The sequence below is a fragment of the Falco peregrinus genome, chromosome 2 (assembly GCF_023634155.1).
Source record: "Falco peregrinus isolate bFalPer1 chromosome 2, bFalPer1.pri, whole genome shotgun sequence".
Lineage (NCBI taxonomy): Eukaryota > Metazoa > Chordata > Aves > Falconiformes > Falconidae > Falco > Falco peregrinus.
The window spans coordinates 12,648,260-12,663,850 of NC_073722.1; the positions used below are offsets into that span (position 1 = coordinate 12,648,260).

The following is a 15,591-nucleotide window of genomic DNA, read 5'->3' on the forward strand; positions in this document are numbered from 1 at the left end:
AGGAAGGAATCAAAGGGAAGAATGTGTGTGATGACATAATTTTCACAGGAAGCTAATCAAAAGAGAAAGGAGGAATGAGGAGGAATGAAGCATTCTTTGAAATCATAGTTGTTCACGGAGTGAATGTTCAGGGAAAGGGAATGAGCTAAAACTGGGTCAGAAAGCACGTTTATTGGCGTCAGAAATGAAGCAACCAAAAAAAGAGCTTATGAAGAACTCTGTAGAGATGAGGTTGAAAGAATTGTCTTGCCTCTGTGTAGAGGTTTAGTAAAGTTAGTGAAAGTTTAGTAAAAGGCACACACTGGGAGCAGCAGCACCTATAACTTCTCCAAAGCCAGAGCAGAAAAGAAAATTGTTTTGAAGCTAGAGATGGAGGACAAGCAGAAGGAACTAGGGCTATGACAAGAGATGTCACTCTGGGAACAATGAACTTGGTTACAATTGATGTTGTGTCAGTGCCCTCAAAGATAACTTCAGTGGTGCTTGCTACCGTCAAACGTAAAAACAGCTGCAAGCCAACCCTTTTTTTAATCAAGTGTCAGTCCTTATTTATTTAATACATTCTGTAGAGTGAAGTTTATTAATGCAGTCAGTTGTGGGAGCTGGCTAAAGAGGACAGAGAAGAAGCAGCACAAGTTAACTGGACTCCTCCTCCTAGCTCTCCAGAGTGGGATACATAACGACAGGCTATCCCAGTGCCGGCTCTCTGCCAGCAGAAGAGAGAGGGCATTCGGGGAAATGGCATAAATCCTAGTAAACATGCATCTGTATGACTTCAGAGCTCATCCATTGCAGTATTGGCCGGTGGACTTCTGGTACCAGTTTCTTAGGAGACTCAGGCTCCACCAGCCTTAAAAAGAAATCTCAAGATGTATAGGGCTTTATACAGAGTGTGCCTGCTAGCAGGGGTTTTCCCAGTACTGCCTACAGTACAAAGCAGCATCTTTCATGTGCAGCTCTTGGGGCATACTTGGCTTTGCAGATAAAAAGTTCTACATGTTGAGCACCTCCTGGATAGAAACACTAAGGTCAGCCAGCACTGGTGTCATATGGTGCTGGCTTCTGTAAGGCTTGGTGAAATGCCAGCCTCTTATTAAACAGCAGTCTAATGAGGTTCCCATAAAAAACTACACAGAGTTTAACTGAGGATGCTGGAGGAAGAAACCTACAGAGTCTGTGGGTCGTTATCAAGATATAACACTCTCCTACTCACTTAACAGAGACAGAAATTAATTCCTTTCTTGTTTTCTTTTTTTTTTTTTTTTCCTTCCATGAGGAGATGAGACTGACAACAGCAGAAAGAATCATGACTGCCATTTCCTGTTTTGGAAGTCCAAACCCATGTGAATGAGTAAAATACTGCCCTCACAATTTGTGTATCAGGACAGCCAGGGTTTGTGAAGTAGCTGCTTGGGAAAGATCTCTTGAGTCTTTATAATTCAAAATTGCTGAGGCTCAAACTAACTGTGAGTATTTTACAAGACAGTTCTGCTGCTGCTACCCTTCTAGCATGAGTCATTTTCTAGGTGACCTTTTAAGTCAGCCAAGAACTGAACATCACCTGTTAACTATGTGCTTCCTATTCACTCTGCTTGACTCAACGCTGTGGATGACAGTGTCTGACTGGAGCCTCACTGAATTATGAGGCGAGACACAAGTGAAAGCTAGAGCTTCGACATGTTTTTTGCTTTTGTGTAACTACCTCCAAAAACTGCCTGTCTCTATCATGCAGAATTTCCAAGTTTTATTATGCTTCTATGAAAAAAGGCTTAATGTCAAACCAAGGTCCGTATTTTCTGGTAATTTCTCATTTCTCTGTATTTCTGCTTCATGAAGTGATGCATTTGTGTCTGTCTGCAGAAAAACGAGTTCACATGTGATTTGTCATTGTGGGGGATTTACAGTAGGTCACATTTATGATTAATCTGTTGCTTTTTGTTTGCCATTTAGTGATGGCAGTAAACAGATTTAACGAGTCACATGAACAAACCAAAATGGACAGCCTGTAGCATTCAAGTATCTACTAGGGAACAACAGAGCAGGAAAAGAAACAAGCATTTCAGTTTCTCAAGCCAGTGAACATGTCTGCAGGAGAAGAAAGACACTCTATTAAACAAACCATAATCTCTGCTCTGTATGTATAGCACTTGAGATCCCTATTTCTATGGAAATCAAACACTTGGTCTTGCTCTCCTAGGGGAACCAGTGTTCCTAGGAAAATTCCTAAGAAGTTGATTTCCTTAGAGAAATCCTTCATTTGCTAACACTTCACAGATGACAATACAATGGCACAGAGAGATGAATACCACTGTTATGGGCAGCAAGAGGCTGTGCTCCTGTGTCACATCACTGCGAGTGTATGTGCTGCACCGGGCACCTTCACATGAGGGGAAGAAAAGAGAAAAAACAAACCCAAAAGCTCCTCTTGTCACCTCCACATCCCACCTGCCTGAAAATATTTTCATGGCAGCAATAGATACCCCATTCTTTGTCACATTCCCTTTTTCCTTTACTGTTCTACTCAGCATATCTCTTTTTATGGCTGGGTTGTTTTGTTTTGGTTTTTCTTTTTGTTTGTTTGTTTGTTTTTTTTTTAAATAGAAGTCATCCCTTTCTCAGCACCTGGACACAGCCCAGGACAGCAAAAGAAGTAGCTCCATGGGGAGCTGGAGCCTGCTCTGCCCCTGGCTGCTCGGCTCAGGGCTCACCTTGAAGTCAGGGGCAAATTCTTCTAAGGCACTTATTCTGGACTGATACAAAACCTGGGAGGTAAATAGAGGAATGAAAACCTTTAGTTTAAAAATCCTACTGAAGACTTCGTAGTAGGTCCAGATCAGACAAAATTTCTGACTATCATGCTAAACTCAGGTTCTCACCACCATTAATATTCCTTACACTTCAAGTTGAATATGAGGCACTTCAGATATCTTTACCAACAGATTTTGAATAAATCAAAATGATAAACTCACCCTTCCCTCCCCAAGCTCTCGGGTAATCTCATCAGCATGATACTGTGAGAACAGAGCCTATCTTAAAGTAGTGAGACTATGAGAGCTAAAGCACTTTCAACCTTCAACTTACCTGCAAGGCAAAATTCTGACAACATCATTGGGCTTGTAGCCTTCAATACAAACAGCACAGTTATCAAAGTCTGGCTCAGTTTCCTACAACAAAGAGAACATTCATCATTTTCATCTTTTGATTTTGTCAGCTAATCTCTTCATACAAGAGCCTGTGTGACAAAGGAAAACAGTCACTGATGCATGATGCAAATTCAATAATGCATTTCAAGACAAGCAAGTCAGATTTTCCAACATGTTTCCAGTTGGAAACTTGCCCTGGGAAGCATGCAGATTTAGGTAGCATGTTTTAACCTCCAGGATTTTCTGCACCTTCACACAATCACCTTCTCTCTCTACTCCACTCCATCTGTAAATTGCTTACCAGCATTCTTCCCCCACCTGAAGGATGCATAGTAGCTAAATAAGCAATTGCCATTTCTGTTCTGCCTCATTATCCTGGTGGTCTGAATGAATCCTCAGCACAGAGTTTCATTTGGTAATGAGCAATTTGAAAAATTACCTTATCACCTTTCCTGATTGTTCTGACTTGCAGCTTGCTGATTGCTTTCTTTGCAGCATCTCCAAGCCGGCGCTGTAATAGAAAATTTGCTCTTAAGCAAAGAGTGTCTCTTCATGCAGAAATCATCACCTTTTCTCCCTAGGCTTCTTAATAATCTGAAGTGACTGTACATGAAATAGGACCGTGCTGTATAAATATAAACAGATGAGGTCAGTCATACTGTTGTTCACAATAAGGGCACAGTAGGTATTCTAGGCTCACTGGCAACCCACGGCTGATGAGGCAAAGCTACTCTAATGGGGTTCCAGTGGAGACTGCACGTGAGCCCATCACGATGCTACACTGCAGCCCTTTTACTACGCCAGTGTGTAGCAACGTACGTAAGAAGTCCACTATTTGGGTATACTGCTTCTTCCCTCTCTTTTTCTAATGGCAGTTGTGAAAAATACATTATTAAATGAGGCCTGGGCTAGTAAGCAGAGTGAACACTGCACTTAAGATTCAGAAAGTCTTTGTTGTTCCAGAACTAGTTCATGATCTTCAGCAAGATGCAAGTGCTGAAAGTGCGCTGTTAATTTGTTACCCACAAAATACATCTATAAACATCTCTGCTGTTGTTCTCTCTTCCTGCAATACACAGTTGCCTACTTTATAGAAGCAACGCAAGGTATAAAAGTAAGGTGAAAGCATCTCCAGTTTCTTACAGGTAAAGCACTATAAAGTCCTGCAGTAACATCCTATCCATACACAACCATTCACTTGTTCTTTGCCTTTCTATCTTTCCTTCCAGCGGACCACGAATTGCTTACTACATGATGTTTCTGACCTCCCGTATTTCCAAAACATTGTTACTGTGTTGGCAGGGTCACAGCCACTCAGGATTAAAGTATGTAACGACAGCCTGATGAAAAACACCCTGTTCTCAAATGCTGAAGACTGAGATGCCCGCCTCTTGCAAGGGGCTGAGAACATTATGGGGCAGCTCATGCAATCACTGCTCAGCGGAGCTACCTCTGCACCCTGAGCTATTGAGCTTCTATCAGTGCTCCAAGGACTTGGCTGCTCACTCGTGCTAACCCAACAGTGAGGTGACCTGGAGACAGAGACTCACAGGCTGGGAAGGTCTTTGAGAGGTCATGTATTCCCACCCCCCTGCTCAAGGCTGGGTCAACTTCAAAGTCAGAGCTGCGTCCAGTCAAGTATTGAATATCTCCAGGAAAGGAGATTTCACAACCTCTGTGGATAATTTGTTCCAGTGCTTAAGCACTCTCACAGTCTTTTTTTTTTTCTTTCCTTTTTTTTTTTTTTTTTAAAACATAGAAATGGAATTTCCCTTGTTGTAATCTGTGACCATTACCCTGTGTACCTCTGAGAAAAGTCTGACTGCCTCCTCTTCAACCACCCCTCACGCAGCTGAAGACTGCAGGCAGTGCATCCTCCCCTGCTCCCCTCCCACACAGCAAGCCAAGCTTCTGCCGCCTCTCCTCAGATGTGCGCTCCTGTCCCCAGACCACACTGGTGACCCTCTTCTGGGTGCTCCCCAATTTTTTTACGCCTTTCTTGTACAGTTTCACATAGCCACACCTACTCCAATGTCTTTTTGTCAGTTTTACAACAATTCAACCCAATTTGCCACCAATAAATGACTGAAACTCTTCTCTTCACCTCCCCTCCCCATCCGTGTGTCCAGCCATGTGTTGTTAGATAGGAGGGAGACTGAGGAGTTTCGGTGACTCAGAAGACATTCAACTTTTTGGGCTGGGAACACTGCCCGTGCTGGAGTTCAGAGGTGCCTGTCAGCGGGAAGGGTTTCCAGCTGGAGGGGGTGAGAGCATGAAGCCAAAAATGGAAGGAAGCTGGATGTAGCTTGTAAATTGAGACCTAATTACCATACCGATACGATTAATAAATTACCACTTTGTTCTTCAGATTCAATTAAAATCACTGAATTAAATTTAGACAGTAAGCTTATTGGATTGGAAAGACACAGAAGACTGACAAAACGCATGGAATATTGAAAGCGAAGAGCAATTTCAGATCTGGCTAAAGAGGTGAAAATGATCTTGGCTATCATATGGGATTTACATATGAGCTTTCCAGCATAACTAATTATTACACATGAGGGAGTATCTGGTAGTTATACAACACCTTTTTCTGTGGTATGTTTTCTCAGTCTCCCTTAAATAAAGGTATCCGACTAGAGTTGGGAACAGTTCTTGCCAGCTATTTGTTTCTTTAATATAAATCAAAAGACAGACTGATAACATACAGCATGACAAGAGCCGTTATGTCCTGCTACAGGAATTGCTTGTGATTCCTTTTAATCATGATTATTACTTAAACTAATGAAATGTCTCAGTTCTTTTTTGCACGTTTTTCAAGGGGAAAGGACAAAATTAAAGACTCATATGTCTTTGATCTGCTTGTTTTCATGTTTGCTTTCTCTTATCTATCTTAAATAGATAAGTTCGTGACTTGCATGCGAATGAGAGTAATTTAGTTTTCCAAAGAACAAGAGTATCTTGGAGTAAAGTCATATTTTCAAAGGATTCTTCCATTTGAACAAAAGTCATGCTATCACTACCCAATTATTTCCCCTAAAAGATAAGAGGCATTACAGTAGTTTAAGGGTTTAAAGTCTGGCTTAGAGATATACAGTCATAAATCCCATAATCTCATTAGGTTTGAAGGCTGCAACATTCAGTACTGGACTGGAAAGAGTTAAGCATATCAGATGCAGTGGTCTTGCGAAGAGTGTGATACTCATGAAAAAGCAAGTAGCATGGAAAGCATCACCAGTCTGTTCCTGAGGAAATAAATGACTGCAGATGCTGTGGAAGAGAAATTATGGTACGTGCTTCTCTCTTAACGGCCTTACTAAACTATCACCTTTGCAGGGAGGAGACGGCCTTGTGCAGAATGAAGCTCACCATCAGGACGAGGCATCAGACACACCTCCTGTACCACAGATACAGTTTGTGGACTCCATCACGGGAAGCACCTTTCCAAGAATGCTTCAAAGACTGATGTCTCTACCCAATGGCCCAAAACTCTCATTCAAAGCCACGGCCAGCAGTCTTCCTTCTCAGATAATTGCTTGACCCTCCACATGCTGCCAGTCACATACTAAAGCTGATCCTTCACTGGAGACGAACCCAGGACACACAGCACCCTCCTCAGCACCAGTGTGATCACTGCCTGCTTTGGCTTTCACTGTCCTGCAAAACTCACAGAGCCCAGCCAGATTCAAAATGACTTTACAGGAAACTTCTACTTCACAAAAAAAAAAAAAAAATGGGAAGAAATGACAGGACGGAAGAAGGTCAACAAGACTGGCACTTTAGACATCATCCCCTCACCATCACCCCATTTCACGTCTCACAGATGACAAAAAGGGAACTCTGCTATTACTGGCGAAATACGAAATCTGACGCACTGACAGGGTTGGTTTTGTTGTTGGGGTTTTTTTGGTTGTTTTGTTTTGCCTTTTTTTTAAGCTTGTGCCCTGGCTGTTACAGGGCTGAGACAGCAAGTCACATTTTGCTGAACTGTCTCCAGGACTTGTCATATCATTCCAAACTGCTTCCAGTCAGCTCTGCAGACTCATGTCTCTTGATGCAAACAATTCCCACAGTCTTTCACAAAGAAACTCTCATCTTCAAGAGGGCTCCAAGAACAAGCTGCTGAGAAAGCAGAATGCCTATGCTTTCCTTACACAAATTTATCCTCTTCATAGCAAAAGAATATATCATCGGGGCAACCAACTACTTTCTGGACACCTTGTCAGGTGGGAAAAAAAGGCGGCCTTGGATTACCATCCATGTGAATACTACTACCAATCTTCTACTTCCACACGTACCATACGATCGCCTGTGCTAGAGATACTCAATAAAAAATCAAATGTATTCACATAAAAATTGAAATCTAACCACATTTGTAGTTGACACCCTAGAGGCAGGTGCACAAGCCCATAATGAAAGCCAGTTTTGTGCTTCACTGCACTAATCCCCAGCCAAGTTGGGACGAATGGGCCAGGGCATTCAGCGAGAATCCTTGAAGTCCTGGTTCTCCACTCATCAAAATCAGGCACCTAACTGGAGTGAGCTGTGTCTTCCTTCTGGTACATGAACCTAGATTTTGAACCTTCCTCACATGGTGAGGAAGAGTGGTGACTGAAGATGTACATGCTGCATGTCCAGGTTTCATCTCACTGGGAAGTCACAGGGAACAATTCTAGGAGATTCCTCAGTCTTTCTAGCTGCCTCTCTCACTAGTTGGATTTGTTGCTCTCTTGATGGAGAAATAAATCAGTTCCTTTTGGGTCTACTGCTTGATCAGCAACTTACGCGTGTGCAAGGAGGGAAGTGGACCTGGAAAGGAGGGTCACCTTATAAAAGAGGACAAGGAAGCAAAGGTGGTTATGAGGCTTGATTAAAAGGCACATGATGTTTTTAATGAAAGGATGACATAGTTGCAATGCATCAGCTTCGAAAAGGCACAATGGAAGATGACTTAGGGAGACTTGGAGTGGCCAAGGACAGATATTCAGCAATCTTACTTTCATGTAACAGTGTTTCATGTAACTCCTCCTGCTTGGAGAGAACGGCTTTTTCTGCCAATTGTATTTTGCAGTCAGCCACACCATCCCATTCCCCCAGCACAGTGCCCAGACCACCAATCCAGAGGAGGCTGAGCTGCTCCCAGTAGCAACTCCAGTATCAGGCAAACCTAGGAAGGGCATGCATGATGGAGGTTAACAAGGGTGCAGGCCTAGGTTCTTATTTGACACAGGAAACACAGGCCCTCACAAGCCTTTGTTTTAAAACTGTGGGATTTTAAACCGTTTAGATGTCAAACTGAATTTAAGCTTTTTAAGTTTTATTTTTCAATTTAACTGAAGTCACAGTTTTTTGCAGTTTCAGAACAGGGCAGTCAGTGTGCACAGTTAGATGTTATTGCATTGTGGGGTAGGAAGTGATAGCACAACTTCCTCTGAACAGGCTAGCTGGCTCCCCCTTCATCTGATGCTCTGTTTATCCAAACATTTCAACCTTTGGATAAGCTTTAGCCTGAGTACATCAAATACAAACAGGAGGAAGCATCCTTTCTAACGCTGGCCAGCAATGAAAGTGCTTAAAACCCTTGCAAGGCTTTCCAACAAGTAAGCACACTACCTTCACACAGACACATGCAAGTTACAATGGCAAAATGTTCTGAGCACAATGACAAAAGAATTTTGCTCCAGCAAAGCAAGATGGAACCGTTTTCCTTGTATGTATCGAAATATCCAAGATACTAATACAGAACTCTGTGATCCCATCCTTGTGCTACACGAAAATATGTCTAAGAAAAAAACCCAAGCATAACTTTAAGGGGAACAGAGCGTCATCCTCATGGAAAGGGCAAGAGCAAGATGAGCTCTTCTGAACTATCTACATTATTATATCCCATAGCCAGACCCAAAATTAAAAAAACAAACAAACCAAACAGCAGCAACTAATTAACAGTAGTGGTTTAGCTTTGTCTGTATATTGTTACCATTTTTCATATGAAAAGAGCTAATCAAGGGATTAGAGATACCAAGCAAAACTGGATGAAGTACATGAAGAAATTCTAGGTTGCCACATATCATTATTACAGCTTTGGCAAAAAAAAATAATTAAAAAAAATTGCTTAGGAGGCATGCGTTCTTATTCTTCTGAAGAACAGAACTAGTATAATCATAAGTTATTAAAACCAAACCTCTGCACAGGACAACTGTTTGTGCACATGTTAGTCTCATGCAGACTTCAGAAAGAAAATACTGAAAAGGCAATCTGCTTGAATATATAAACCTATCAGTTCCAAACTATAGCATATTACTTGAATGAGCTTCTTATTCTCTGGGTTTCATGTTTATGTATGTCTATTTACACTGCTAATCTGCCTGTATAATTACTTGATTGAAAGCACACTTACGGTACTCACATACATAAATTAAGCACACATGTGCTTTTGCAGCCAAAGCATTTAAAAATTATCACAGCCGTTACAGTCACAGCGAATCTGCTGCCAGTGATGTTCAAATTCCAGCTGGGATCGTCTCATTCTTGCTATCCAAAACTTCATATTTAAAAGGAAAATATATTCTTGCTGTCTATAAATACAGAACAGCTGTTCTCTATCTCAGAGGATGCCTGAATTTCAGTGGAGGAGGGTGAAGGATCCCTATACATTAAGTATATGATACAGAGTTTGTGGCAGTACCTTTTCTCTACAAGATGACTATTAACTCTCTTAGTTTTACTTTTTCTGCAGAGCAAGCAAGGCAACCCTCCCCCTGCCCCAACAGTAATCTATTAAAGGTCCAGAAACATCTCTGAATTACAGGGCATTTTTTCCCCTGCAGTAAAATGGTTACCGCCTCAGATTTCATACATTGATAACATTTTCTACTGTACCATTAGCATGAAATGTAGAAGCCTCAGCTTCACAGTTCTGCTGATGCTGAGATAGTTGCATCCAGACACAAAAAGATTAAATTTATTATTATCATTGCTATTATTATGCACTGCTGAACCACCATAAAGATGCACCGTGCTTTATAAATCCAGAGGGCCTCAGGACCTAGCGTTCATTTCCACTGCTGTTGACTTCTCTCCAGCGCCATACATTTTGTATCTCTTTCATGGGGTTTGGACAAGATGCCAAAACCAAAATTAATGGAATAATATTGGTGGCTATCACTACAGCATTTATATGTTCAGTGATCGTTGACAAATGAACAGGGACATGTTTGCCTTTCAAGCCCAATACTCTTGTAAAGGAGCAAGAAAATGAAACCACTTTCTGTTCTTTTTTTTATTTCTTCACTTACTGTGAACCCTCGTTTCACACACAACATTTACATATCTCGCTGTATTTCAGTCATCATTTTGATCTCAAGGGTCATTAGTTATATACATTTCTACTTCACTTTGGCTATATGTACCAAGGCAATCTTTTCACTAATAAACATTACCAACTTTCTATTTCTTGTGTGTTTTCCATGGGAGAAAAAACCCATAATATATTCACAATTTATTTTTTCCCGATTCCCATCTATATTGACAGAAGTCTTGGCTTTTCCCAGACACAGGCATTTTAATATTCCCATTCTTTCTACTTTCTTGTTTTTTGTTTTGGTTTGTCTTTTTTACCAAACATTCACAATTTCCTCAACTTCTACTCTTAGGCTGAATCCCATGGTGATTTTTTGAAAACACAGCCAGCCATTCCAGCACTGCTCACCTGATTTCTGTCTCTGGCATTTGCGTAGCGGAATCGCTGGATGTAATAGAAGACCAGCCATGCCAGTGAGATGATCATCAGCACAATGAAGGAGATGGAGACGAACACCACAGAGGTCCGGCTGACGTACTTCTGCAAGTTGCGCGTCCCAATGGTTATGTACATCATCACAGTAATGTTCCTCTCCAGGAGGCTCACTATCTCTTTTCCTTTGGGTTCAGGAATCATTATTGCTACAACATCTTCTAGGCCTATCAGACAGGAGAGAGAGAAAAGAAACCTTAAGTAAAATGACTGATTGCCCTTTCTCTTGCTCTCCTCCCTCCTGCTTACCAAGAGGATGGGTCTGGTGAAGGTTTCAACCAGAACCAGTTACACAGTGTGTTTCTATAAACTGATCTCCATGAGATACATGAAGTGTGTTTCATAGGTTGACATAAACACAAGATTTCCATCAGTACCGAGGCTTATCTAGACGATATTACTGTAAGCGCTGCAGAAAGTGAGACAAGCTGCAGCCAGCATCCTTCCACCCAACTCTTCATATACATTTATCATAGCCCATTTTGCAGGGTCACGAGACTGTCAAGCTTTATAAATAAACTATTACCACTTTATGGTTTAATATTAGGGGTATTCTGTTCTTCCATTTCACTAAACAAGCATGTAGACAATTTTTTGTTTTGCAATAGTCAAATTCTGAATTGTACTATGCAGCTAAGGACAAACAGGATGTATTTTAACGTAGAAACATGCTAGAAACAACAGTGTATGCAATGATCACAAACTGGCATTTAGAAAGAAAGGTACAAACTGGAGGTGTCTGAAGTCAGAGAGATGATGCTGGGGTGAGGTTTCAGAATTTCAGCTGAAATCCCTGGAAATCACCCAGCATGTTGTTAACACCACGGCCACCTGTATTATGACTCTGGCAGGAGGACAAAGTGCTGACTGACTCAGGACATTCACAGAAGTGGAAAGGGATCACTCAGCTGTGAACGGAGACACAAGACAGCGACTTGCATTTCACAGAATAGGGTAACAGAATCATAGAATCACTTAGGTTGAAAAACACCTTTGAGATCACCAAGTGCAACTATCAACCCAGGACTGCCAAGTCCATCACTAAACCATATCCCTAAGCACCACATCTACGCATTTTTTAAACACCTGCAGGGATGCTGACTCAGCCACCTCCCTGGGCAGCCTGTGCCAATGCTTGACCACCCTTTCAGCCAAAAAATTTTTCCTAACATCCAATCTAAACCTCCTCTGGCATAACTTGAGGCCATCTCCTCTCCTCCTGTTGCTTGTTATCTGGGAGAAGAGACTGACGCCCACCCGCCTACAGCCTCCTGTCAGGCAGTCGCAGAGAGCGATAAGCGCCCCCAGGCTCCTTTTCTCCAGGCTAAACACCCCGGCTCCCTCAGCCGCCCCTCACAACACTTGTGCCCCAGCCCCTTCCCCAGCCCCGCTGCCCGTCTCTGGACACGCTCCAGCCCCTCAGTGTCCCTCCTGCAGCGAGGGGCCCAAACCTGAACACAGGATTCCAGGGGCGGCCTCACCAGTGCCCCGTGCAGGGGGACGGTCACTGCCCTGGTCCCGCTGGCCACACTGCTTCTGACACAAGCCAGGACGCTGTTGGCCTCCTTGGCCACCTGGGCACTGTGCTGGCTCATGTTCAGCCGGCTGTTGACCAGCACCCCCAGGGCCTTTTCTTCCAGGCAACTTTCCAGCCACTCTTCCCCAGCCTGTAACCTTGCATGGGGTTGTTAGACCCACGTGCAGGACCTGGCACTTCTCCTTATTGAACCTAAATTTCCAATGGCATTCCCCTCCAAGCTGATATCCAACCCAAGTTTCACTGACGCAGCACTGTGCTCTGGTCCTCATGGTCCAGCTCAGATGTTTCTCCATCAAAAACATCTGGGAGGTATAAACCAGGTTTTCAGAGGTATTTAGATGCTGAAGACCAGGGGGTACCCAGCAGGATTTCAGATAAACTAATGCAGACAGGTGGGCGGTGTTCAATGAAAAACACTAACCATAGCAGAAACTTTATCAAGTTCTGTTGGGTGCCTCGGTCAATTGGACGTACTGAAATAGCTGTGACAGACTGTTGCTACTAATAGATGATATATGCTGCTCAGGTCTTGAGGTAGAAGTGCAAACACCACCACTCTTCCTCTCGTGAGACTTTCCATCATAACACTTTCCTGATTATGGACAGGCCAGTCAATGAATAGTGGGACATCAATAGTTTGGCTAAGTCAAAAGTTTTAGATATCTATGATAGGAAACTAAACCTTTCTGCTAACACTCTTCCACAAAGCATTAATAATTCTCAGCTATTTTGCTTTATTTGTCTATTAAGAACCCACGTTCAGGAGCCAAGATAAATCCACCTTTGCAACTCTTCTGATACTTGTTTATTACAAAAGGCTAATGCAAACATTACCCTAACAGCCTAGGGAGAATTTGCCAAGTCTCAGAGTGGCTGAGAAGGGCACTGCTGCCACGCCAGTAATTTTCCTGCAGTCAATAGACAAATTGTCTGGAGCAGTGCTTAGCTGTCCACATGCCTGCCCTTGTTCTCTTCCCTTTCTTGAAAGAAAATAAAAAATTTTAAATCACTCTACAAGAAAAGCAAAGTGACCACCTCACACATAGCCAAAATGAACCCGTAGTGAAAAATACCACAGCCAAAAATACTGAAACGCTTTTCCATCAGCTCCTCTCAAAAGCCACCATTCTGACCCACTCAACTTGTCCAGCATGGGCCTCTAACATCCTTTTCAGTACCTGAAAGCCTATAAAAATAGGAGATACAGACAAAAACTTTTTCAGTAGAAAATTCAGGTAGTATCTTAACTGTTTCATTATCCTGAATCTTAAGTTTCTTTAATAATTACGTTTAATTCAACTGAATATAGCTTTGTATATTTCCGGAGAATTGCAAATAATGGGCACATGCCAGATATGGCATGTTGCAAATAAAGAATCATACTCAATCGTTCAATTATGAAATCAGTATTTTTGTAATAATAAAACAAGCCCACCACAGTAATGCCTTATCTGTCTTTAATAGTGAAGTAACGAAAAAAGAGGGAGAAAAAAATTGTGATCTCATGCATAAATTTAACTTCATTCCTGTTTTTCATCACCTGCCCTTTCAGATTAAGCTACGGTGCAGTTTGCTGGCATCAGTTCACAGTGGAAGCGCAACTGGTTTGGAGTAGGAGTGCAGCCACGCACATCCCTTCTCTGCTCTCTCCTCCTTACATCTCTATGTCCAGACAGTCTACTACCACCTCAGGTCTAGGGTCTTTTAAGATACTTTAAAAAACACAAGATACTAAGTAAATTGCTGTGGATACAGGCTTAAGTAAAATTGTGGTTAGAAATGCCAACTAGAAGACACAGCTATTGCAAGAGGAAAGCAGCTGCTTTTATTTATTCAAAACCTTAATACATTCACGTTTCAGGCTATCTGGTTATTTGCTTGGAAAAGATTACCATTTGTAATGAAGCATTCTTGGAAAAAAATAACCAAATCAGCAACAAATAATAATCAGGATTTTTTTTTAACATTTTATTGTGTTTCTGGTAATTTCTCCAAGGCACTATAGAGAATGCTACTTGATCAATCGAGTCATTAAGCTAAGTTTTTAATCTCAACTATGCTCAATAGTGGGAAGAAGAAAGAGAGAAAGTAATTTATTTCCCTTTCTTCCCTTATACAAGAAAATGTTTGTATTAGTTTCAATATCTAATGACACATGAGAAGCTCTGACGTAAGTGAAAACTATACACATTAAAGAAGGGAAATAATGTAATGAGACACCAATGTTACAGAGGTGGGTTTCTATGCCCCGGTGCACATTTGTTCAATGGACTTCAAAAAAGAGAAGGTAGCTGGTAATATGTACTCATGCTTCTCTGGTGCGTTAAATGCTAACGATGCCTTTCATTTAACACACCCACAATGGTAACTGCATTTTGTGGCACTCTTGTTACCTAACACGTTTCATTTCTTTTTCTGGCCAAGATTAATGCAGGGTTTGACATGAATTTTTAAGTAGCTGTCAGGATGAATCAGAGATTCATAAGTCAAAGGTATTCAGGCTGCAGTGAATGGATTTTTTTTTCTTTTTTTTTTTTATGGCTTAGGAAACATTTGACATATCAGTGCTCTCTCCTTATGAGCCAATAATAAAACAAGTAAGGTAGAACTCTGGGATTTGGGATTATTTAAGTCACTTTAAGTTACTGACGCATATTTGCCTAATCAAATACTTCTGGGTAGAGAAAATGTGCTGCCAGTCTTCAGGCAGTTATTCTGCTTCTTGGCTCTGCATCCCATGGCACTAGGCAGGAGGGCCACCAGCACGGTTATCGGTGGGCACCGGACAGCCCTGGGCATCGCAGGCTCCAGAGGGGCCGTGCTGGAGAGCCGTGGACAGGCTCAGCTTGTTTCCCAGTCACCAGGCCGAACACGTAGCCCTGTGGCTAATCCACTGATGGCACAACAACCGCACCAAGCTGCGGCTACTTTGTTCACTTACAAAAAAAGTTGCTCTGGAATTACTAGTTCTCAGTATACTGCGTCCCCTAAGCACTGTATCTTCCTGTATGTGTCATCCTGGGCTCTTCCTCCCCCCGGCTGCAAGAGGAGTCCCATCTCCTAACAAACTGCTAACAGCAGGAGGAACCACAGGGCGAGGGGAGATGGAGAGAGCA

General features: G+C 42.2%; 1 protein-coding gene across 1 annotated transcript in view; it reads right to left on the reverse strand.

Moving 5' to 3' along the window:
- The window catches only part of RNF150 (ring finger protein 150), a 127,691-nt gene that overhangs the window by 46,215 nt on the left and 65,885 nt on the right, over window positions 1-15,591 (reverse strand). The window contains exons 2-4 of the mRNA XM_005235614.4: window positions 10,852-11,102; window positions 3,583-3,654; window positions 3,082-3,164 (exon numbers count right to left, since the gene is read on the reverse strand). Coding sequence (XP_005235671.2) covers window positions 3,082-3,164; window positions 3,583-3,654; window positions 10,852-11,102 — 406 coding nt within the window. The remainder of the gene's footprint in view (window positions 1-3,081; window positions 3,165-3,582; window positions 3,655-10,851; window positions 11,103-15,591) is intronic.